This window comes from Lissotriton helveticus, chromosome 3_1, assembly GCF_964261635.1.
Source record: "Lissotriton helveticus chromosome 3_1, aLisHel1.1, whole genome shotgun sequence".
NCBI classification, from domain to species: domain Eukaryota; kingdom Metazoa; phylum Chordata; class Amphibia; order Caudata; family Salamandridae; genus Lissotriton; species Lissotriton helveticus.
Genome location: NC_136061.1, coordinates 45,004,073 through 45,027,960, shown reverse-complemented (window position 1 = coordinate 45,027,960; position 23,888 = coordinate 45,004,073). Strand labels below are relative to the sequence as shown.

Sequence of the window (23,888 nt, the reverse complement as noted above, 5' to 3'; positions counted from 1 at the left end):
GAGGTAACGAAGGCCTTTTGGCCTTAAAGAAGTAGTTTTATTCGATTCCGACTAGGAGACCTCAAAACCACATCCGAACCCAATGGCGGAAAAAAACAATCTGGGGATGGAGTCGATGCCCATGCGCACTGTAGTCCAGGGGAGGAGCCACCTATCTCGTGATACTTCGAAGACTCTTCCAGGACAACAATGTGCAATCATCCGGACCCAACACTAGGCGGCGATCTATGCAATAGATATGAATTTAGCAGCCCACATGCCTCGAACACCTACTTACAAGAGGGAAGGCCTATGAGATGAAAACGACCAATGAAGAGGCCCATGGAAGACTATGGTATGGATAGGGGCGTGGGCTCTCATGCGCCTTCTGCCACGATATGCAAATGTTTCTCCTCCACATTTCCCTGTCTCCACATTGGTGAAATGTTCTAGCAGCATTTCACTTCTGTCTCAGGCTATTCGAGTCATCACACCATTAGAAGGTAAATGGGTGGCATAGTTTTTCATCAACTCCTTTGCTATGCTTTCTCCTTTTTCATTCTGATCAAACTAATAGAACTTTCTACCATTTATCAATAAAATCATGAAGATGTATGAACATGTTAGTCCTTAAATGACTCCTCACTCATAATAATCCCATGCATGCAGCTTTGACCTTCAACTTGACCTTGGCCATAGTCATTCATAAGGACAGTCAATAGGTTGCTCGAAAAGCACTTCCTAAATTAGCAGTCCTCAGCTGATGCGCTCGAATGACTGGAGATAAACAGGAATGAGGAGTGAATGTGCTGGCACACTCACACAGCTACTATTTTGGCCTTCAGGTCTGTTCATGGTCCTCATCTACACCTTCCCTCAACCTTTGGTTTGTGGTTGACAATCAAGGCAATTTCTTTCAGCCAATAAACCATGTAAACTGATAGTATTAAATATATGTCTATAGATTATACATTTCATTACATCTAAACGCACAGAGCCATCCATAAGAGAAATCTGATTTATGTTCTCACTTCATTAGGAAGTTCTCAGTTTTCTCAGGGTCCAGTTTCAGAAGGTTTCCTGTCATCCACGCTTAAGACTTCTGCTGCATACATGACTTTAGTGTGGCAAGGTTGTGAGGTTTAGATACCCTCAAGCTGATCTGGGTTTCAGAGACTCCTTGAAAAGATTAAAAGTACCAATGCTAAAATGTAACCTTTTGGGTGCAATCCTCAATGATAGACTACCAATTCTCAATATTTGTTATTAGCTGGATATCTCTCCCAGTCTGCAGCTTTGAGCAACATTATGCCCATCAGATGATAATACTAACATGTCAGGGGGCTCTAAAAGATTTCACACCCGATACCTCTTTAGGAATCCTTGCTTCCAGCTTGTGTACATGAGGTAATAGCCAACACCTTGCATTACTCAACTGTCTTTGATCAGTAGATTTCCCCAAATTAATTTTTTTAGGTCTGACGCAAGGCAAGACCTTTTAGTTTCACTAACATTATATGTAAGTACCTATAAGGGTTTTCGGTGAGTTCTCTACACTCAAATTTTCTTCAGCCCACTACAGCATTCAGCATGGACAGTGGGCCAGCCCATTTCAGCCACTTACTGACTACACTATGAGTGACAACATTCTGCTCTTCAAAAGGAGCCCATCCATACACAAAGTAGTTCCCTTCAGTGCCAATGCCTTCCATGGCAGTCTGTACTTTTTGGAAACATTTTACAGCAGCGCCCCCAACAATAACGTTTGAAAAAACGCTACATAACAAAACGAGCGGACCCAGATCTACTTGCTTTGCCAATGTTTATTTTACTTGTACTGCTCTCAACACTCATTATTGATGAAATAAAGACGATTAAAGATATCATCCTGAAATGCCCCCTTCAAATCAAGTTGATGCAGGCAAACACGAACCCCACCACCCTCTCATTTTATGCCATCAGCAAGTACTGCCTCAAGGAGCCGCTGATCAAAGCAAAATCAGGATCTCCTAATCGCATTACCCCAACTAAATGTTTTTTTTTATTTATTCTCGAAATTACTGGATACTTCCCTCTGACTCCTAAACTATTCTATTAGCACAGGTCCGTTCAAAGTACATTTAAAGAAGCTATCGTGGTCCACGTCCAGAAGAAAATAGGAGAGGACCTATTAATACTGAAAAACTACCGCCCTATATCTCTGTTGCCATTTCTGGCAAAGGCAATAGAGGCGCATGTGGCAAAAAATCTCTGCAACTTCCAAGAAGAAACCAAATTCCTGGATTCTTACAGGGAAGATTGCCGTCCAGCTCACGCCACAGAAACAGTCATCCTTTCTGTGATAGATGGCCTGTGCAAACAATGTGATAATGAGGTTACCCAGACACTGGTACTCCTAGACACGTCTGATGCCTTTGACATGGTGGACCACAACCTCCAAGTCAACCGTATCAAAGCCGTGGGACTTTGGGGCACAGCATTAGATTGCATCATTTCTTTTCTAAATAACAACGTAAGTTTGCTTCATTCCTTATAACTCACCCGAGGTTCTGCTGTATTGCAGAGTCCCTCAGGGCTCAGGTCTCTCCCCTCATCTTTGTAACCTATAAAGCCACTCTCTAATCCACTCTCCTAAAGAGAGGAAGTGCAACATTTACAACTATGCAGATGATATGCAGTTACTGTTCAGAACTGACAACACCCAAGAATCCAGAGAATTTTTTCAAACCAAGATGCTGTTCATCCGCAACTGGATGAATAGCAATCACCTATTGCCTATAAAACCAAAATTGTTATTACCAAAAGTAAGACGGACTACCGGACAGCTGCATTTTGGCCTTTCCGAAATGGGTACTCCCCCAATCCCTAAAAAATCAGTAAAAAGCCTTGAGGTGATGATTATTGAAGATCTATCCATTAACCCTCAAATTGGAGCAGTAATCTCTGCATCCTTTTTTACACTCTGGCGAATTAGGAAGAAAGCTAAACTTCTAACCTCAGAGCTCCTTGTTCTGGCAGTCATTGCGCTCGTCATCTCAAGGATAGATTACACCAATTATATATACACTGGCCTCCCCAAATGACTCATTAATAGGCTACAAACTATCCAGGATCAGGCTGCCCGTGTCATACAAACACAACCAAATCGGTGGCATATTACCCCACCTCCCCGCCCCTTCACCCCTCATGCCCCCCCCCCCCCGAGTATCCTCAAGAACAATATCCAAAACAGGATGGGTCATCTTCAAAAGGCCGGCTTTCATCTACTCTTGTATTCATAAGTACACCCCAATTGCACTCTGAGTTCTACATACTGGAATTATCTGTTGGTACCCACATTCAAATAGAAGACTGGCGGTGCCAGATTCTCAGTCATGGCACCCAACATCTGGAATTCCCTCCCCCTCGAAATCAAATCGGTCACCTGCTATCAGAAATTTAGGAAACTGCAGAAAACAGTTATTTAGCCAAGCATATACCTGTATGTCTGGCTACAGCACTCTTACCGTACTGATTAAGCCCCTTAGCACCATGAAACCAAATGGTGTATGTGCGCTTTAAAAATAATGCCAACGTAACTGCTGACTGTCATACGTTCAGGATAGTCTACGCAAAGATACAAAGAGTAACTGTTCATGCTGATGCTCTCAAAAGAAATACAACATAATTGTAACAATAGTTTTCCAGAATTATATCCATAATATATTCACAAACTGTGGATCACCGTCCTATCTACTGGCTGGGCCCAGAATTGCAAACTGCTTCTATGTGAAGTTGTACCCTATAAGAGTCAGTAATAGCTGCTGGAGTTGTACAGTGCTACCTGGACGATAAATGAAAGCAATAAAGACATGTTGTACTAACCAGTCCACTATTTCTTAACAATGCACTATGGTCTTTGGGATACTATAAATCAGAGGGGTCTTGCTACACAGACTCACCTCTGGACCAGCAAAGGCCTTCGCTTTGGTAGCTGGCTCCACTTGTGAATGACCGTAATCCCAATGCCTCGGGCTGATGCTGGCTGGAAGAGAAGACAGTACGTGAGCAGGAAAATCACCATCTGTGCCACCAAAATGAAGAAAGGATGCTTGACATGGAGTGACAGGAGGAGGCTGAAGAGAGAATACAACTATGTAGGATATTTAGGTCTCTATGGCTTAACAAGTTACGCTGACTTGGCAATGTGGTTCAAAGGTCATGCACTCAGAATCTGGGTTTCCCAAAATACAATCTTCAATTTGCAAATCAGACTACCAGTTGCAGCCTTGCTTCCACAGCAAAGCCCACTCTTTTTCAGGAAAAGAAATTATATTTATTTGAAAATCTAGATTTCCACCATGCATAGATTCAATAAATTCAACAGAAAAACAAGAACACTATATCATTAAAGTTTTTTTTTAAATGCACTTGACTGTTTTATACCTGGAGAGAGATTGAAATTATATTGAGCAAAATCTGGGGCTCATGGAGGGTGGCGAAGGATGTAGTCTCCTGACTGATGGGATGGACTGGGATGGGGGGCATAGAGGGTGCGAAGAGTACACGAGCAGAGTGGGCCAGAAAGCAGCAGTTGCATTAGACATTTGAGACTGCAGTTTGCACTACCAGTCCACAATGCAGCACTGTGAGAACTAGCATTTGAAGAAAGAAACATCTGCTACTCCATTACGGAGATGGAACAACAATTTCAAATGAAAAAGTAAAGCATTGCAATTCAACTAAGAACATTTCATAGGGATTCTCTATACATTTTGAAGAAAAAACATTTTATGATGAAAAAGTGAAAAGAAAAACCTAACTATTCAATTGCTGAAATTTCAGACATTCTCGACAGACAATTCATAATTCTATGGAGCCTAATGTGAGGATGCAATCTTTGATTATAACCCAACAACTGAAGGAAAACTTGGAGGTGCATTAGTTTGAAATGTATGTTGAAGTATTGCAAAGATTTACTTTCTCTTGACCAAAACTCGTTTTGAATCCCAGTATCTTCAGAGCATGAACTGTGGGCGCTGGTGGCAGGGCTTGGCCATCCAAATTCATGACCTCAAAAGTTCCCTGTGCATGGCCTTGGGTGCAACGAGACCACTCAGCACAACCATTGACCATGTGTCCTCATGCGCTGATCTAAATGCCTGGGATTTCTGTGTCCACTGCCTATGGTTGCCAGCCTTGCACATTAGGCTCTGGATATAGGGCTTGCCCTTCAGCAATGCTATAAACCACTTCCAGTTATCTCAGAGCAGTAGCACATGGTCTTCGACTGTGTACCATAAAATCTAGCATGGATGCAATGACTTCTGTCACATCAGGTGCCCAATCTATGCGGCACCTGAGGCTGCTTTTGGCTGTACAGGAAAGGCTCTGATCACAGTTGAGGCTTTTTGCTGAGCTCTGTGACAAGTGCATTTAATCCCAAGTGCTGGCATTTGCCTTTTGTAATTCAGTGTTCAACTGTATTTCATTTCACTTCCTCAACTATTATTTTAATGCTAACCCTGAAGGTGGCTGTTCCTCTAACAGCTTTTGAGATGTAGCAACCAACAACACCGCCCTACTAAGACAAAGATCATTAACCTACATAAGTTTTTTACTTTCCCCCAAACAATAATACATCCTTTCACCTTCTGACTAGCAATATTGTAGTTATCTATTCCCATGTTCAGTTTTCCTTACAAACATCCACTCCCCAATCCTCTTTCTGTTCAAACCAAGATTACAACTGGAAAAACAATGAAAACATTTCAGAGTCTGAGCAGAGGTATGTTAATGGGATTTATAAAGCGCTTAGCAGCCCAGGGGCTTCCTAGCGCTGTGGAGAGGGGGTGTTGTGGAGGGTATTAATGGATCATGGGAACAGCCACCTCTTTAGTTTTTTTCTGAAACTGAGTTAATCTCTCAGGACTATTTTTTTTTTTTTTTGAAAGGAGTTCCACAGCCTTGGGACCAGATGCAAGAAAGATCTTCCTCCCCATTTGGAGTTTTTTATCCTCGTCTTCGTGAGCAGCAGGCCTGATGATGATCTAAGAGATCTTTAAGGTATGTATGGGATGCTGAGTATTCTAAGTGGGGCTGGGCCCTTGTTGTTCATGGCTTTGTGAGCCAGACAGATTTGAATTTGATCCTGGCTTTAATGGGCAGCCAGTGGAGCTGTTTCAGTGAGGCTTTCGCTGATTTTTGTCTGGGTTATCCTCAGAGTATCCTAGCTGCTGCATTTTGGAGCACTTGTTGTCTTCACCACGTATTTTGGGGAACCCAGATAAAGGAAGTTACCACAGTCCAATCGAGAGACTACCAAGGCCTGTACAACGGTTCTCCGAGTCTGTTCAGGGATAAGATCTTGCGGAGTATTCCAAAGCAGGTGGCTGCTAGATTACTTGCTTGTATTTCCATGGAGAGATGGGGATCCAGCCACATCCCTGTTAGAAGGGGCGATCTCAGAGGGCCAGATTATGCTCACCCGGTCACCCCCAGACCCACCTCTTCCACAGAACTTGCCGAGTCTTGATTGTGAGGTCCTCACCGGGGAGGACTTCGGGTCTAGGATCGTACACACGGAGCTCACACCACACTATGAACGGACACCACACCGTTGGATTCTAGTAACAAGTTCTTTATATAAGCAATAAATGAAGAAAGCACTCGTGTATACACAGTGATCGAGGGACCACAAAAGTCTTTGAGGATTCGGGAATGGGGAAGCGGGACAGTCTTTTAGTCTCTGGGTCAGTGTAGGAAGGTAGATCCCTGACTATGGTTGCCCCCAACTTTTTGCCTGGTGTTTTGCTGGTTTTCTGACTTAGTTGACCTGGGGCCCTGCTATTCAGGACCCCAGGCCCACTGCTCTCTCTGTAAAATGGATTCCATGTACCTTAGGTACATATCTAATTGGATACTGAGTCACCTTATCAGTCCCTGTACAGTGTACATTAGGTACCCAGGGCATAGGTGTACCCAGGGCCTACCAGGGGCTGCAGCATGTATTATGCCACCCCTGGCTGGCCATCCAAATCTGACACAACTGGCTGCACGACAGCTGGGGCAAGGTGGTGTAATCACCCTTTGCTTTAGATATAGTATACCTGTATCTAACCCTAAAATGGACACATGTATTCCTATCAGTCACTCCTATGGCAGGCCTTAACAATCCTGGAGGCAGAGTGCTTGGAATCATGTGAGATGGTGCTCTGGCATGAGCTGAGCCCGTTTGCAGCTTGCGGAACCAAGTCCTAATAGCTGTTCCATGATAACGCATACCATATACTCTTAAGTGCATTATAATCCTCCCGGTTATATGCCAACTCTGGTATCGCTTTATCAAAACATGTCGAGTAAGGTGTCATACGAATTGGAATACTAACCCCTCGCCAATTCTGGCGACGGGGTTAGCATTCCACCCTTCTAGAGGAACACGACATGTATGTAACCTGTAACCCCGGTTAAAGTCAGACATAGCCTCAGCTCCACAAGATGGATGCTGCCACCGAGACACAAGTCTGCCCTCCTGCTGCTGGGAGTCCTCCCAGCGCAGGAGGCAAGGACAAAGGGTTTCCTGCCAGGGGCGGTGCCAGCACCGTCCCAGACAGGGTTTTGTGTATTCTAGGTAGACAGGGCTTTGGAGGAAGGTGACTGCAAGTGGCACCCCGGTGCTCACTGTGCATAGGCCGGCTTGAACCAGTTCCAGGGGCACTCCAGCCCCTGATCTGGGGATAGCCCGCCAAAGGAGAGGGGTGTAACTACCCCCCTCCTAGTCCCACCCATAGGGCAGGACTTAGTCGCATGCCAGCCCCCTTTTGCAGGATAAAGGTAGGAGCAGGCCCCCTTCCAAATTAGATCATCTTTGAATCCTGAACCAACTTTCCACGAAAGGAACTCAAGACTCTTCTCAAGATTTCTCCCTTGTGGCTAAGGAGTAGTCACCCTGCAGCAGCAGGCACCATCCAAGCATCGCGGTCTGCTGTAAGTCTCCTCACTGGATCAAGACTGCCTAGCTTGACGAGAACCGGCTTCCCTGGCACCTCTGACCTCTACCTGCATCATCAGCCCAGCTGTGATTCGTGGGTGTGACGAGACCTCGAGGGACCGGCCATCTTCCAAGACTGCACGACGCTTGACCAGCACGACTCCCGAGTGACCCTCGACCGAGTGCTTTGGGGTAAGAGAAGCCCCAACCCTGAGCAGCTCCAGCACCGAAGTCCAGCCCCCTTGCATCCACGAGATCTGCGTGGGGCCCTTCTGCTCTTTGCTGCTCACCGCGTTGTCCAGGTCACTTGCCCGTTGGCTAGTGGCCCTCCTGACGACGAACTTCGACGACAACACCGCTGGTCTGGTTGCTCCAGACTGGCCCTTGCTTCCCTCCATCAGAGAAGTACCCTGGACCCTCCTGGTCCACTCCAGACGCCATTTTAAGTCCACCGTGTGGGCTTGCATTTGCCAAGACTTGTTGCCCCAATCCCGGGTCCAGCGACGTCTACAGCAGATACCACCGTGGGACAGCTCGCCCCTCCATCCTGGTCGCCGACAACGCCTCCTGGTCCGAGAGACTGCAGAGCCCAGCGTCGCCCACTCACCTGGTCGAGGTGACTTTGCCCGGTGCCATCCTGGTGCCCATCTAATCACTGGCTAGTGATTCAGAACTTGGTCCCCTCTGCTTACAGGTATCCATCTTCACTGATCCAGGCTTGGATCACCACGAACTTCTTCACTGGTCGCCTGCCAGCAACTTCTTTCTTCAGGCTCCATAGACTGCAACGAGGATCTCCGACGTCTTTTCAGCCCTATGCAGCCGCAGCCCCTGGGCTAGGTAACCTGAGCATTTCGGTGCTCCAGCATAGTCTTACTATCTAAGTGTCAGGATCCATTGTCGTTTCAGCTCTACTTAGTCGGGTTCGCCCGAGAACACTAACTTTGCTTTTACTAGCCTCCATAGACTTTTTCCCGCCTTACGCGCGAGAGTTCCCACTCTGCACACGACGTCCCTAGGCCTCCTGCTCGTAATCTAAAGGTTCAGTAGTCCAGTCCTAGCGATTCTAAAGCCTATGAGAATAGTTACTTACCTGCTAGTAATTCGCATTCCACTTGTTTAGTATATGGTTTTTCGTGCCCCTCGGGCATTTGTGTAAATTGTGCGACTTAAAGTATTTTCGTAAGAGTTTTGTTGTGTGCTTAGCTCCCTGACTCATAAAGAGTTCAGGGTAGACTTGTTATAAATAAATATCTGTTTATTTTCATAACAACTTGTGTGGTGTCCTTTCACTTGGTGTTCAAGGGGTAAATGTGATGGTAAAATAGCTGGCTTAACACGCCCTCTAGAGTTTAGCCTAAAGACTGCACGTGTCCATGCTACTAGGATAGCTGGTCTATCAGGTTGACTTACAACCAGACATCAATAAGGGTTGTTTGGACTGATACATAGTGTTCACTAGAATAGTGAGCACTGCATATCAGGCCAACTTCTCACATTGGTGAGCAGCGGTTGGGATTTGAGCTTGCTGTTTTACCACACATATCCTAAGAATATCATTTGAAAGATCACATAAGTACTAAGGTACATATAACTTAGCTTAGAATACTCTGAGTTCTACTGAACCAGCTGTTGTAGCTCCTAGGGCCTAGCACACCCTAAACTACAACTCTAGCAAGGGATCAGTAGGCAAACATATAGTGTAGGTAAGTGCACCACTTACACCTCACTAGAAAAGCATGTCTACCCATGGAGAGTCTTCAGAGACTCCCCTAGTGGCCATTGGCCCTCCACAGGTCAAATCAAGATATGCAGCTCTCAGTTTCCAGGAGATGAGACAAGTGTGTACCTCCAGGAAACTGAAACAGGGGTCTAACCCCACCATTCCCTTTCTGATAGGTCTCTTAGAGACATATGATGCGAGAAAAGTTTCTCAGTTAGATGGGAATATGCCAGCCCTAGAAGGTACCATTGGAGATCCAGACCTCCTTGACACTGAAAATGCAGTTGAGGAGGAGGAAGAAGAGGAACTCTCTGGGGATGAGGCAGACAAGAGGTCTGAAGTAGTCAGCAGACTTACTAGGGCCAACTTAGACCTACTTAGGCAAGGAGCTGGGGTACCCCCAGTACTGACCCTAATAAGGCCTAACCTTGGAGTTAGAAGAGATAGATCGACTTCTAGGGACTCCAACAGATCTCTGCACTCTAATGCCTCTTCCCAGAGGAGGAGGATTTCTCCCCAGAGAAGATTTACTTCCCCTCAGAGAATAGAGCATGAAGCAAGGATGAGACAGGCTAATATGAGGATTGAAAGGGAAGAACTTGCCCTGGCCAAAGAGAAGCTTGCCTTTGCAAGAGAGCAGCAGATGAGTGGGATACTTCCCACTGGTGGCAGCAATCTCCCTAGAGATAAGGGAAGGAGTTTAGATACTAAACACCTGAATAAGATAGTGCCCCCCTTTAAACAAGGGGATGACATCCACAAGTGGATGACTGCTTTGGAGAGGGCCTGCACTGTCCAGTGCATCCCCCAGAGTCAGTGGGCAGCTATATTGTGGCTCTCCTTTGAAGGCAAAGGTAGAGATAAGCTCCTCACTACTAGAGTTGAGGATGCTAACAATTACCAAGTCCTGAAGAATACACTGGTTGATGGGTTTGGCTTAACAACTGAACAGTACAGGTTGATGTTCAGAGACACCCAGAAAACTCAGTCTCAGGATTGGGCTGACTTTGTTGATTGTGCCACTAAGGCTTTTGAAGGCTGGCTACTGGGAAGTAAGGTTACTGATTTCAAAGGATTGTACAATCTAATTATGAGAGAGCAAGTCTTAAGTAATTGTCAGAACCAGTTATTACACCAGCACCTGGTAGACTCTGATCTGACCTCTCCACAAGAATTGGGTAAGAGGGCAGACAAATGGGTCAGAACCAGGATTAGGCCTAAGAACCAAGGTGGTGACCAGAAAAAGGAATCAACCAAGTCTCAAGAGAAGGGTGGGGATAAATCTACAGAGAAAACTTCCCTAGGGCCCCAAAACTCCAAGAATGGGGGTGGGTCCCAAGACACTTCCTCTACCCAGAAGAAACCTTATTGTTATCCCTGTAAACAGGTGGGTCATTTGAAAACTGACAGCAGTTGCCCAAAGAACAACAATAAGGAGAACATACCCCCAAGTAACATTCCCAAACCTCCTGTTACTACTAGTAGTAATCCCCCAGGTGGTGGGAGTGCCCCCAAGAATTTGGGTGCATTTACTTTGGGAGTTCCTGGGGACTCTGGCCTAACCAGGTCCCCAAACTTAGATACTCTTGTCTGTGAGACTGGCATGGGGTTTGCCAACTTCACAACTTGTCCCAACACTTTGAGCAAGTACAGACAGGAGCCCCTCATCAATGGTATAAAAGTTGAGGCCTATAGAGATACAGGGGCTAGCATCACCATGGTGACTGAGAACCTAGTCCCCTCAAGGCAACTTTTACCTGGTGCCACATACCAGGTGACCAATATTGATGGAGTACAGAGAGATCATCCCATGGCAGTGGTAAATCTCAGCTGGGGAGATGTCACTGGCCCCAAGAGAGTGGCAGTGTCATCAAACTTGCCTGTAGATTGCCTACTGGGGAATGATTTAGAGATCTCAGCCTGGGCTGAGGTAGAGCAAGAAACCCATTTCAAAATGGTAAACCTCCATGGTAAGGTTAGTGGGGCAGTGATAGCCACAGCCCCAGTCCAAGATGTCCTCCCTGAACAGGTCAGGAGGGCTGTGCCAGTCACAGCCCAATCTCAGACAACTTCCTTCCCAGAACAGGTTGGCAAGGCTGTGATGGTAACAGCCCATACCCAAACTGAGTCCCCTCCTGAAAAGGTTGGGAGAGTTGTGATGGCCACAGCTCAAACTCAGACAGATAATAGTGTTGTGAAGCCTGAAACTATGGATCACTCCACTCAGACAGAGAGTATTGAGGAGGAAGAGAAATCTCCCTCCCACCAGACTCAAGGAAAAGATCAGCCTCCTCAGGGAACTGATCTGACCACTTGTGAAGGAACTGCCCCAGAGGTAGTCAGGCCTAGCCTGGCAGAGCCCCTGATGTCAGTGGACCCTTCCAAGGTGGGACCCAGTCTGGAGCAGGTAACCTGCCCCTCTCTACCCTGCCTCAGTCAGCCCAGGGCTGTAGAGGTCAGGGAGGCCAGTGTTGGACCCCAAAGGGCCCCCTGTCCAAAAGAATCCCCCAATCAGCAGATTAAGGGCACTGAAGCTAGTAATCCTAGCCCAGTGAAAATAAAACAGACTCCTGAGGGATCCCCCTTAAACCTAGTTAGGGAACTCCCACAGATGGACACTGTTGGGCACAGCCAAACCTGGGACCTGAGGGCCCCAAACCTGACCTGTCCCTCCAGTGAGCCAAACAGAGGGACTCAGCCTCCAGCTTTAGGTAGCCAGAGGTTGACCCTGAGAGCTCAACACAACTCAGTCTTGGAAAGAAAGGCCTCTATGGTGGATAATGATTGGAGGAAGCTGAGCCCAAAATTAGTGGAGCCTCACTTCAGTACTCCATCTCAGCACCAGCCTTTTACTTTGCCAAAACACACCACAGGTAGAGATTCCCTATGGTGGAGACCCTCAGACACCCTTAGGGTGAGGGATTGCTTAGTGGACCATGAGATAGGGGGTAACCATGCCAGTGCTGGTACTTCCTTATATGGCCACTTAGGCAATATAGGCTTACCTGTCAAGGATAGCCTTATCTCCTTTCGTTTTGGGGGGGGGGGGGGGTTATGTAGGAAGGTAGATCCCTGACTATGGTTGCCCCCAACTTTTTGCCTGGTGTTTTGCTGGTTTTCTGACTTAGTTGACCTGGGGCCCTGCTATTCAGGACCCCAGGCCCACTGCTCTCTCTGTAAAATGGATTCCATGTACCTTAGGTACATATCTAATTGGATACTGAGTCACCTTATCAGTCCCTGTACAGTGTACCTTAGGTACCCAGGGCATAGGTGTACCCAGGGCCTACCAGGGGCTGCAGCATGTATTATGCCACCCCTGGCTGGCCATCCAAATCTGACACAACTGGCTGCACGACAGCTGGGGCAAGGTGGTGTAATCACCCTTTGCTTTAGATATAATATACCTATATCTAACCCTAAAATGGACACATGTATTCCTATCAGTCACTCTTATGGCAGGCCTTAACAATCCTGGAGGCAGAGTGCTTGGAATCATGTGAGATGGTGCTCTGGCATGAGCTGAGCCCGTTTGCAGCTTGCGGAACCAAGTCCTAATAGCTGTTCCATGATAACGCATACCATATACTCTTAAGTGCATTATAATCCTCGCGGTTATATGCCAACTCTGGTATCGCTTTATCAAAACATGTCTAGTAAGGTGTCATGCGAATTGGAATACTAACCCCTCGCCAATTCTGGCGACGGGGTTAGCATTCCACCCTTCTAGAGGAACACGACATGTATGTAACCTGTAACCCCGGTTAAAGTCAGACATAGCCTCAGATCCACAAGATGGATGCTGCCACCGAGACACAAGTCTGCCCTCCTGCTGCTGGGAGTCCTCCCAGCGCAGGAGGCAAGGACAAAGGGTTTCCTGCCAGAGGCGGTGCCAGCACCGTCCCAGACAGGGTTTTGTGTATTCTAGGTAGGCAGGGCTTTGGAAGAAGGTGACTGCAAGTGGCACCCCGGTGCTCACTGTGCATAGGCCGTCTTGAACCAGTTCCAGGGGCACTCCAGCCCCTGATCTGGGGAAAGCCCGCCAAAGGAGAGGGGTGTAACCACCCCCCTCCTAGTCCCACCCATAGGGCAGGACTTAGTCGCATGCCAGCCCCCTTTTGCAGGATAAAGGTAGGAGCAGGCCCCCTTCCAAATTAGATCATCTTTGAATCCTGAACCAGCTTTCCACGAAAGGAACTCAAGACTCTTCTCAAGATTTCTCCCTTGTGGCTAAGGAGTAGTCACCCTGCAGCAGCAGGCACCATCCAAGCATCGCAGTCTGCTGTAAGTCTCCTCACCGGATCAAGACTGCCCAGCTCGACGAGAACCGGCTTCCCTGGCACCTCTGACCTCTACCTGCATCAGCCCAGCTGTGATTCGTGGGTGTGACGAGACCTCGAGGGACCGGCCATCTTCCAAGACTGCACGACGCTTGACCAGCACGACTCCCGAGTGACCCTCGACCGCGTGCTTTGGGGTAAGAGAAGCCCCAAACCTGAGCAGCTCCAGCACCGAAGTCCAGCCCCCTTGCATCCACGAGATCTGCGTGGGGCCCTTCTGCTCTTTGCTGCTCACCGCGTTGTCCAGGTCACTTGCCCGTTGGCTAGTGGCCCTCCTGACTACGAACTTCGACGACAACACCGCTGGTCTGGTTGCTCCAGACTGGCCCTTGCTTCCCTCCATCAGAGAAGTACCCTGGACCCTCCTGGTCCACTCCAGACGCCATTTTAAGTCCACCGCGTGGGCTTGCATTTGCCAAGACTTGTTGCCCCAATCCCGGGTCCAGCGACGTCTACAGCAGATACCACCGTGGGACAGCTCGCCCCTCCATCCTGGTCGCCGACAACGCCTCCTGGTCCGAGAGACTGCAGAGCCCAGCGTCGCCCACTCACCTGGTCGAGGTGACTTTGCCCGGTGCCATCCTGGTGCCCATCTAATCACTGGCTAGTGATTCAGAACTTGGTCCCCTCTGCTTACAGGTATCCATCTTCACTGATCCAGGCTTGGATCACCACGAACTTCTTCACTGGTCGCCTGCCAGCAACTTCTTTCTTCAGGCTCCATAGACTGCAACGAGGATCTCCGACGTCTTTTCAGCCCTATGCAGCTGCAGCCCCTGGGCTAGGTAACCTGAGCATTTCGGTGCTCCAGCATAGTCTTACTATCTAAGTGTCAGGATCCATTGTCGTTTCAGCTCTACTTAGTCGGGTTCGCCCGAGAACACTAACTTTGCTTTTACTAGCCTCCATAGACTTTTTCCCGCCTTACGCGCGAGAGTTCCCACTCTGCACACGACGTCCCTAGGCCTCCTGCTCGTAATCTAAAGGTTCAGTAGTCCAGTCCTAGCGATTCTAAAGCCTATGAGAATAGTTACTTACCTGCTAGTAATTCGCATTCCACTTGTTTAGTATATGGTTTTTCGTGCCCCTCGGGCATTTGTGTAAATTGTGCGACTTAAAGTATTTTCGTAAGAGTTTTGTTGTGTGCTTAGCTCCCTGACTCATAAAGAGTTCAGGGTAGACTTGTTATAAATAAATATCTGTTTATTTTCATAACAACTTGTGTGGTGTCCTTTCACTTGGTGTTCAAGGGGTAAATGTGATGGTAAAACAGCTGGCTTAACACGCCCTCTAGAGTTTAGCCTAAAGACTGCACGTGTCCATGCTACTAGGATAGCTGGTCTATCAGGTTGACTTACAACCAGACATCAATAAGGGTTGTTTGGACTGATACATAGTGTTCACTAGAATAGTGAGCACTGCATATCAGGCCAACTTCTCAGTCAGTACGAGGCGTACCCTGCGCACAGCTCTCAATCCTCGAGCCGGGGGGTACGGGATGGTGGTCGTGCTGCCTGCTTCACCTCTGTCGGGTCGGCTCGGTCGTGATGGTGGTCTCGATGGTCCAGCCGGACCAGAGTACTCCTCGAGCCGCGACGAGGTCAGCAAGGGTCGATCTGGAGAAGTTCGGGAGGAGCCGCGACAGCGTCAGCAGGGCTCGGACGGTTGCAGGTTCAAGCTTGAGCCGCGACAGCATCAGCAGGGCTCCGGTGGTCTTTAGAGAGGACGAGCCGCGACAGCGTCAGCAGGGCTCCGATGGTTACAAGTTCAGCTTGAGCCGCGACAGCGTCAGCAGGGCTCCGGTGGTCTGAGAGATCGAGCCGCGACAGCGTCAGCAGGGCTCCGGTGGTCTGAGAGATCGAGCCGCGACAGCGTCAGCAGGGCTCCGATGGTTACAAGTTCAGCTTGAGCCGCGACAGCGTCAGCAGGGCTCAGGGGTTCAGGATGAGTCTTCTTAGGGTCAGCCGCGATCAGATCAGCAGGCTTCAGGTCCAAGATACAATTGCCCGCTAGGTGTCGGGCGGGCCCAGTTATAGTCCTTTTGCTCTTTGATCTCCGGACCCTCGCAGGCAGAGGTCTCCTGCCCGGGGGGGCTGGTCGTTGGCGGGGTCCGGCGGTCGGCTCTTTGATCCCTTTGAAAGATGGGCCCTGGAATTCCCAGACGCCCGGCGGGTCTGGAGCCAGCCCTCGGGGAGGCCAGAGGGGTGATCGAAACTGGCCCACAGGGGAGGGCCAAAGGTGTGACAGTTACCAGTCTCTCAGGGGAGGCCGGAGGTGCCATCGAAACTCCCTGGCTTATCTCACTCGGGGAGCCCTTACCCCCCCATCCGGGACTGGCGCACCTTTGGAGTCTGGGTTTCGCTGGGGCCGGGGTCATGCTGGGCCTAGGGAGCCAGGGATGTCGGAAAGGGAAGATGGCGTCCGGGCCTCGTGGGGCATGCAAGGTTAGGCGCTCGGAGCCGGGCGTGGAGCGGAAAAGGCAGGCCTGGTTGAGGTTCTGGGGGGATCTAGGTTTACTGGGAGGGGGACGACCAGGCTCGAGGTGCAGGCTTACGCTCACAGGGTGTGGAGGGACAGAGGCAAACCACGCCACGAGTCCGGGTCCAACACGCGTCCCCCCCAGCTGAAGGCGGGGAGAACTACCCATCCTTTGGGAGTTCTCTTCGCTGAGGCGGAAGAATCGGGGCAGGCCATCGGCGTTGGCGTGGTCAGAACCAGGCCGGTGCTCAACAGTGAAGTCCATCCCCTGGAGGGAGATGGACCAGCGCAGCAATTTGGGATTCTCCCCTCCGGAAGTGAGTACCGAACAGGTAGGGCCTCAGCTTCTTCAGGGCCCAAACCACCGCGAAGGCCTCCCGCTCGATGGTGCTCCACCTTTGTTCTCAAGGGAGTAAGCCTCCGGCTAATGAATGCCACGGGTTGGTCTAGGCCGGCTCCGATGCCATGCTCGGACGCGTCCGTCTGGACTACAAACACTCGGGAGTAGTCGGGGGCCTGTAGGACTGGGGCAGTGCACATGGCGTCTTTTAAAGTTTCGAACGCCTCTTGGCAGGCGGAGGTCCAGCTGACTTTCTTCGGCTGGTTCTTGGAGGTTAACTCCGTGAGGGGGGCTACGATGCTGCCGTACCCCTTGATGAACCGTCGGTAGTACCCCGTGAGCCCTAGGAATGCCCGCACTTCCGTCTGGGTTGTGGGGGCCTCCCAGGCCACGATGGCATTGATCTTGGGCTGGAGGGGGGCTACGAGGCCGCTTCCGACCTGGTGCCCGAGGTAGACTACGGACCCTTGTCCGATCTGGCACTTGCTCGCCTTAATGGTAAGACCGGCCCTTCTCAGGGCCGTCAGCACCGCCCAGAGGTGCTGGAGGTGCTCGGGCCAGTGGGAACTGTACACTGCGATATCGTCCAGATACGCAGCGCTGAACGCCTCCAACCCCGCCAGTACCTGGTTCACCAGCCTCTGGAAGGTGGCGGGGGCGTTTTTCATGCCGAAGGGCATCACCCGAAAATGGTAGTGACCATCCGGGGTGGAAAACGCGGATCTTTCCTTGGCTCCCTCGGTGAGGGCGATCTGCCAGTAGCCACTGGTCAGGTCGAACGTGCTAAGGAAGCGAGCAGCCCCGAGGCGATCGATAAGCTCGTCGGCTCGGGGGATGGGATGCGCATCAGTTCTGGTGACTGCGTTGAGCCCGCGGTAGTCAACGCAGAACCTCAGCTCGGGGACAGCACCGGGGGCGGCTGCCTTCGGAACCAGGACCACAGGGCTAGCCCATGGGCTGTCAGAGGCTACGACCACCCCGAGAGCTAGCATCTTTGATACCTCGGCCTTGATACAGGCCCGGACTCTGTCAGGGACGCGGTAGGCTCTGTGTCGTACCGGGGGACTGTCCCCGGTGTCCACGTCGTGGACGCACCAGCTGATGACGCCGGGGGTGAGGGAGAAGAGGTCCGAGAACTGTCCCAACAACTGGCGACAGTCCTCGCGCTGCTCGGGAGAGAGGGAGGAGGAGAGACTCACCCCCTCTACGGAGCCATCTTTTTCTTTCACGCACAGGAGATCGGGGAGAGGCTCCGTTTCTTCTTCTTCTCCATCGTCCGTGGCGAGGAGCAGGCTCAACTCGGACCGGGCGAAGTGGGGCTTGAGGCGGTTCACGTGAAGGACCCGCAAGGGGTTCCTGGGGGACTCTACGTCGATGAGGTAGGTCACCTGACTCTTGCGCTCCACTACCTTGAAGGGCCCTGTCCATTTGTCTTGCAGGGCACAGGGCTCCACGGGGGCCATCACCCAGACCTGTTATCCGGGCTGAAACTCGACCAGAGTGGCATTTTGGTCGTACCACCGTTTCATTTCTTCTTGACTGGCCTCGAGGTTTGCCTCGGCCAGTTCTCTGAACTTCCTCGTCTGGTTCCGGAGGGCCAGAATGTATCGAAACACATCGGGAGGGGGCTCTGGGGCCGCCGTCTCCCACCCTTCCTTGACCAGGGTGAGGGGTCCCCTGCAGGGGTGCCCCTAGGGGAGCTCGAAGGGGCTGAACCCCAGGGACTTCTGGGGGACTTCGCGGTATGCTAAGAGGAGACAGGGAAGGAGTACGTCCCACTTACGCCTCAGGGGCTCTTCGAGACCCATGATCATTCCCTTGAGGGTCCGGTTGAATCGCTCAACCAGACCGTTACCCTGGGGGTGATATGGGGTGGTAAATTTGTACGTCACCCCACATTGTTGCCACAGGGACTTCATGTATTTCGAGATGAAGTTGGTCCCTCGGTCGCTGACGACCTCTCGGGGGAATCCCACCCGGGAGAAGATGGCCATGAGGGCCCGCCCCACTACGGGGGTGGTCACCGTTCGGAGGGGAATGGCTTCGGGGTATCGGGTGGCATGGTCCACCAAGACAAGGATAAAGCGGTGCCCCAAGGAGGTCCGGGGGCCGAGGAGGCCCACGATGTCGATTCCCACCCTTTCAAAGGGGGTGCTGACCACAGGGAAGGGTTGGAGGGGAGCCTTGCGCTTCCCCCCGCTCTTTCCGCTGGACTGACACGTGGGGCAGGACTTACAGTGGGCCTCCACATCGGAGCGCATGCCCGGCCAATAAAAGTGGGTGACTAGGTGGTGATAGGTTTTGTCTTGACCCAAGTGTCCCGCCAGGGGCACATCGTGGGCCAGGTTCAGGAGAAAGCCGCGGAAGCGTAGGGGTACCACCAACACTCGGCCTGACCCTAGCTCGGCGGACTTTTGTTCGCTATACAAGAGGCCGATTTCCCAATAGACAAAGTGGGAGCCGGACTGGTCACCGGCGGCCTGGGCGGCGGCCTGCTGCCGCGGCCCAACCAAGGATGGACAGGAGGTCTGTTCTAGGCAGAATTCTTCTCGGGACGGTCCTCCTTCCTGGCGCCACTGGGCCAGCTCAGGAAGGTCGTTCAGGCTCAGGGTCGGTTCGACGCCAGGGCCGAGGGGACCTGCGTCGGGGGGGAAGCTCTCTCCGGGGAACAGCTCAGGGGTCTCAGCGGATTCAGGGACCTCGGGGGTCACCGGTGCCGCCTCTACGGTCACCCCTTCGGGGGTGGTCCTTCGGGCGGTCATCGACCGGGTACTCACACAGGCCCACTCGGGCAGGCCTACCATCTCCAAGTGGGTCCTTTTCTCAACCCGCTGCCATGGGGAGCTCTCTAGATCATTGCCGAGCAGGCAGTCCACGGGCATGTCTGAGCGGACCGCCACTCGTAACTCTCCTGAGACGCCCCCCCATTCAAACGGAACTTGAGCTATCCGGCAGGTGCGGACGGAGTTATCGGCTTTGATCACCCTGCAGGAGATGTGGGGAACAATCTGGGCTTCGGTGACGAGGTGCCGTTTGATGGCGGTGATACTGGCCCCAGTGTCTCGGAGCGCCCCTATGTGATGGCCATTGACAGTCACCTGCTGTCGGTATTTCTCTGTGTTGTCGGGTAGGGGGGCTCCTGGGACCATCTCCCTATCACCCAGGGAGACTAACATCATCGCTGCGGGGTCCGCTCCCTCGAACTCTTCCTCCCCCTCCTCTTCTAGGGCTACTGAGGTGATGTGGCGCACTGGGGGCCCTGCAGCGGCAGGCTTCTTGAACAAAGGGCAGCGGGGGTCATTGGCATAGTGCCCGGGTTGCTGGCAATGGTAGCAGGCTTGGCTGACCCGGGGCCCTGGCTTAGCTGGGGGGGGGAACCCTGCGCGCGCTGTGGGAGGCGAGGTGCCAGGCTGGTTTCTGGGGGGGCTGCGCGGGGACCCTCCCTGGGATCCCCTCTGTCTATTCTGATTCCCCCCTCCCCTTTGGCGGGAAGATCCCTGTTCATTTCGGCCAGAGTCTCCCCCGGGCCCCCGGGGTACTCTGGTGCTCACCCAGCGATCGGCCTCGACGGCCAGTTTCCGTGGGTCAGCCAACTTGCTGTCCAGGAGGTGCTGTCGGAGTTCCACAAAGCAATTCAGGGACAAATGTTCATACGCAATGAGGTCGATGAGTCCCTCGAAGGTGGATACTTTGCTGCCCTTGATCCACCCTTCCAGGGCCCGGCTGTAGAAATTGACATATTCTACCCATGTGGTGCCGGGGATCTTCTTGCATTCTCGGAAGCGTTGGCGGTACATTTCAGGGGTGAGACCGTACCTTGTGAGGAGGGCCTCTTTCATGTGGCTGTAGGAGGTCTGTTCGGCAGACGGTAGGTCGAGTAGGGTGTCTCTCCCCTCACTCAGGAATCGACCCCACAGCCCTGCTCCCCAATCTTTCTGCGGAACTCGGTGGGAGGTCATGGCGACCTCATAGGCCTTGAACCATTGCTGGATGTCATCGTTTTTGTAATATTCTTTGACCACATCCTTGGGGATGTGGACCTTGGGTTCCACCGGGGGAACGGACTCTCGGGTCGCCGCTGTTCGGTTGTCCTCGTTCCGGGCTTTTAGTTCTATTTCCAATATGCTGCGCTCGTGCTCCAGCTGGAGCTTCTTTCCATCATGTTCTCGCTGGAGTTTCTTCTCCTCCAGTTCTCCTTGTAGCCGCAGCTGCTCGATGGCTAGCTTTTTCTCAGCCAGTTTGAGTTCTACCTCCATCTTCAACCGGGCTAGTTCTAGCTCGTGGCTTCGGTTGCGTTCTCGGTCGGTCATCTCTTCTCGAGATAGACCTCTCTCTGTGCTGTGAGTCCGCGTCGGGGACTCTGCTCTTTCTTGCTCTGGGGCGTGGGTTTCGATCCGGGGGGCTCCCCCTCCATCGGCTTCTGTCGGTGCTGGAGGTTGGGCTCCGGTCTCCGTCCAGGCTGTTAGAGCTTGTTGAAAGTCCTCTTTGGTGTTTAGTCCCGTTGTCGGGATTTGGCAATTTATGCAAAACTGCTTCAGCTGCCGGTGTGTATAATCTCCCAGAAGTTCCATCTGGAAGGTGGTTTCGTCGTTGGTGATGCTCATGGTTGCTCTTCGTTCGGGTAGTGTGTCAGTGCTGTACGATCCCTAGACGTAGGTTCTTATCGCGACGCTGGCACCAATGTTAGAAGGGGCGATCTCAGAGGGCCAGGTTATGCTCACCCGGTCACCCCCAGACCCACCTCTTCCACAGAACTTGCCGAGTCCTGATTGTGAGGTCCTCACTGGGGAGGACTTCGGGTCTAGGATCGTACACACGGAGCTCACACCACACTAAGAACGGACACCACACCGTTGGATTCTAGTAACAAGTTCTTTATATAAGCAACAAATGAAGAAAGTACTCGTGTATACACAGTGATCGAGGGACCACAAAAGTCTTTGAGGATTCGGGAAGGGGGAAGCGGGACAGTCTTTTAGTCTCTGGGTCAGTACGAGGCGTACCCTGCGCACAGCTCTCAATCCTCGAGCCGGGGGGTACGGGATGGTGGTCGTGCTGACTGCTTCACCTCTGTCGGGTCGGCTCGGTCGTGATGGTGGTCTCGATGGTCCAGCCGGACCAGAGTACTCCTCGAGCCGCGACGAGGTCAGCAAGGGTCGATCTGGAGAAGTTCGGGAGGAGCCGCGACAGCGTCAGCAGGGCTCGGATGGTTGCAGGTTCAAGCTTGAGCCGCGACAGCGTCAGCAGGGCTCCGGTGGTCTTTAGAGAGGATGAGCCGCGACAGCGTCAGCAGGGCTCCGATGGTTACAAGTTCAGCTTGAGCCGCAACAGCGTCAGCAGGGCTCCGGTGGTCGGAGAGATCGAGCAGCGACAGCGTCAGCAGGGCTCCGGTGGTCTGAGAGATCGAGCTGCGACAGCGTCAGCAGGGCTCCGATGGTTACAAGTTCAGCTTGAGCCGCGACAGCGTCAGCAGGGCTCAGGGGTTCAGGATGAGTCTTCTTAGGGTCAGCCGCGATCAGATCAGCAGGCTTCAGGTCCAAGATACAACTGCCCGCTAGTTGTCGGGCGGGCCCAGTTATAGTCCTTTTGCTCTTTGATCTCCGGACCCTCGCAGGCAGAGGTCTCCTGCCCGGGGGGGCTGGTCGTTGGCGGGGTCCGGCGGTCGGCTCTTTGATCCCTTTGAAAGATGGGCCCTGGAATTCCCAGACGCCCGGCGGGTCTGGAGCCAGCCCTCGGGGAGGCCAGAGGGGTGATCGAAACTGGCCCACAGGGGAGGGCCAAAGGTGTGACAGATACCAGTTTCTCAGGGGAGGCCGGAGGTGCCATCGAAACTCCCTGGCTTATCTCACTCGGGGAGCCCTTACCCCCATCCGGGACTGGCGCGCCTTTGAAGTCTGGGTTTCGCTGGGGCCGGGGTCATGCTAGGCCTAGGGAGCCAGGGATGTCGGAAAGGGAAGATGGCGTCCGGGCCTCGTGGGGCATGCAAGGTTAGGCTCTCGGAGCCGGGCGTGGAGCGGAAAAGGCAGGCCTGGTCGAGGTTCTCGCGGGATCTAGGTTTACTGGGAGGGGGACGACCAGGCTCGGGGTGCAGGCTTATGCTCACAGGGTGTGGAGGGACAGAGGCGAACCACGCCACGAGGCCGGGTCCAACAATCCCCAAATTTGTTATAGATCCTTTAGGAATGAAGAGAATACCAAGTTCTTGTGGTCAGCTGATTGTAGCTCCAGGCACAGAATTATTTTCCAGGAACATCAGTTCAGTTTTATTGCCATTCAGCTTTAAGCTGCAGCTGGCCATCCATCTGGCAAGATTTTCCATGCAGGGAACCAATTTGCCGCAATTGGGCTTAGGGACTAAGAGCGGATCCCCGTGGGACCCAGCCTGAGACCTGCAGCACATCTGAGAGGTGCGTAGAATCCATTATCTGGAAGGATCTGTTGCTTAGAAACAAGGCTAGCCATTGGAGGGCGCTATACCAAAGGCCTGCCTCCTTCAACCTATGAATCGGGTATTATGATCCATTGTGTCAAAGGCTGCACTAAGGTCAAGAAGCAGGATTGAGGAGACACCCCCCTGAACGAGTATTCCTTTGAGATCCTCAGTGACCACCAGTAGAGCCTACTCCGTGCTATGCTGCGGCCTGAATCCCATTTGGGTTCTGATGGAAGACATTATTGTCTTCCAGAAACTGCAAACGGGTGTGGTTAACATGCTTTTCCACTATTTTTCCTAGAATAGGTAATGGTGATACGGGGCGGTAATTCCCCAGATCTGTAGAGTCTAAATGGGGTTTCTTCAGTAATGGTCTGACTAAGGCGTGCTTCCATTTTTTTGGAACTTTCCCTTTAGTGAGAGATAGCGATGGAAGCTCGGCTGGACAGAGTGGTGTCCCTGCCCTGAAGTAGAATATGTGGGGGTGCAGGGTCTTGGGGAGAGCCTGATTTGATATTCCGCAAACTCAGACTAGTAGTTTCTTTACTAAACACAAGAAAGTGACCTAATACTGGTCCTGGGACCTGTCCCAAGAAGTCGTTAGTTCCTAGAGAGAAATCTGGCCT

At 51.7% G+C, this 23,888-nt stretch overlaps 1 protein-coding gene across 2 annotated transcripts in view; it reads right to left on the bottom strand.

Annotated features, from left to right (window-relative positions):
- TTLL4 (tubulin tyrosine ligase like 4) overlaps positions 1-23,888 on the bottom strand; it is a 411,567-nt gene that overhangs the window by 202,727 nt on the left and 184,952 nt on the right. For both annotated transcript variants that reach the window (XM_078679201.1, XM_078679202.1), the window contains one exon: positions 3,921-4,003. In XM_078679201.1, the coding sequence (XP_078535327.1) occupies positions 3,921-4,003 (83 nt within the window). The remainder of the gene's footprint in view (positions 1-3,920; positions 4,004-23,888) is intronic.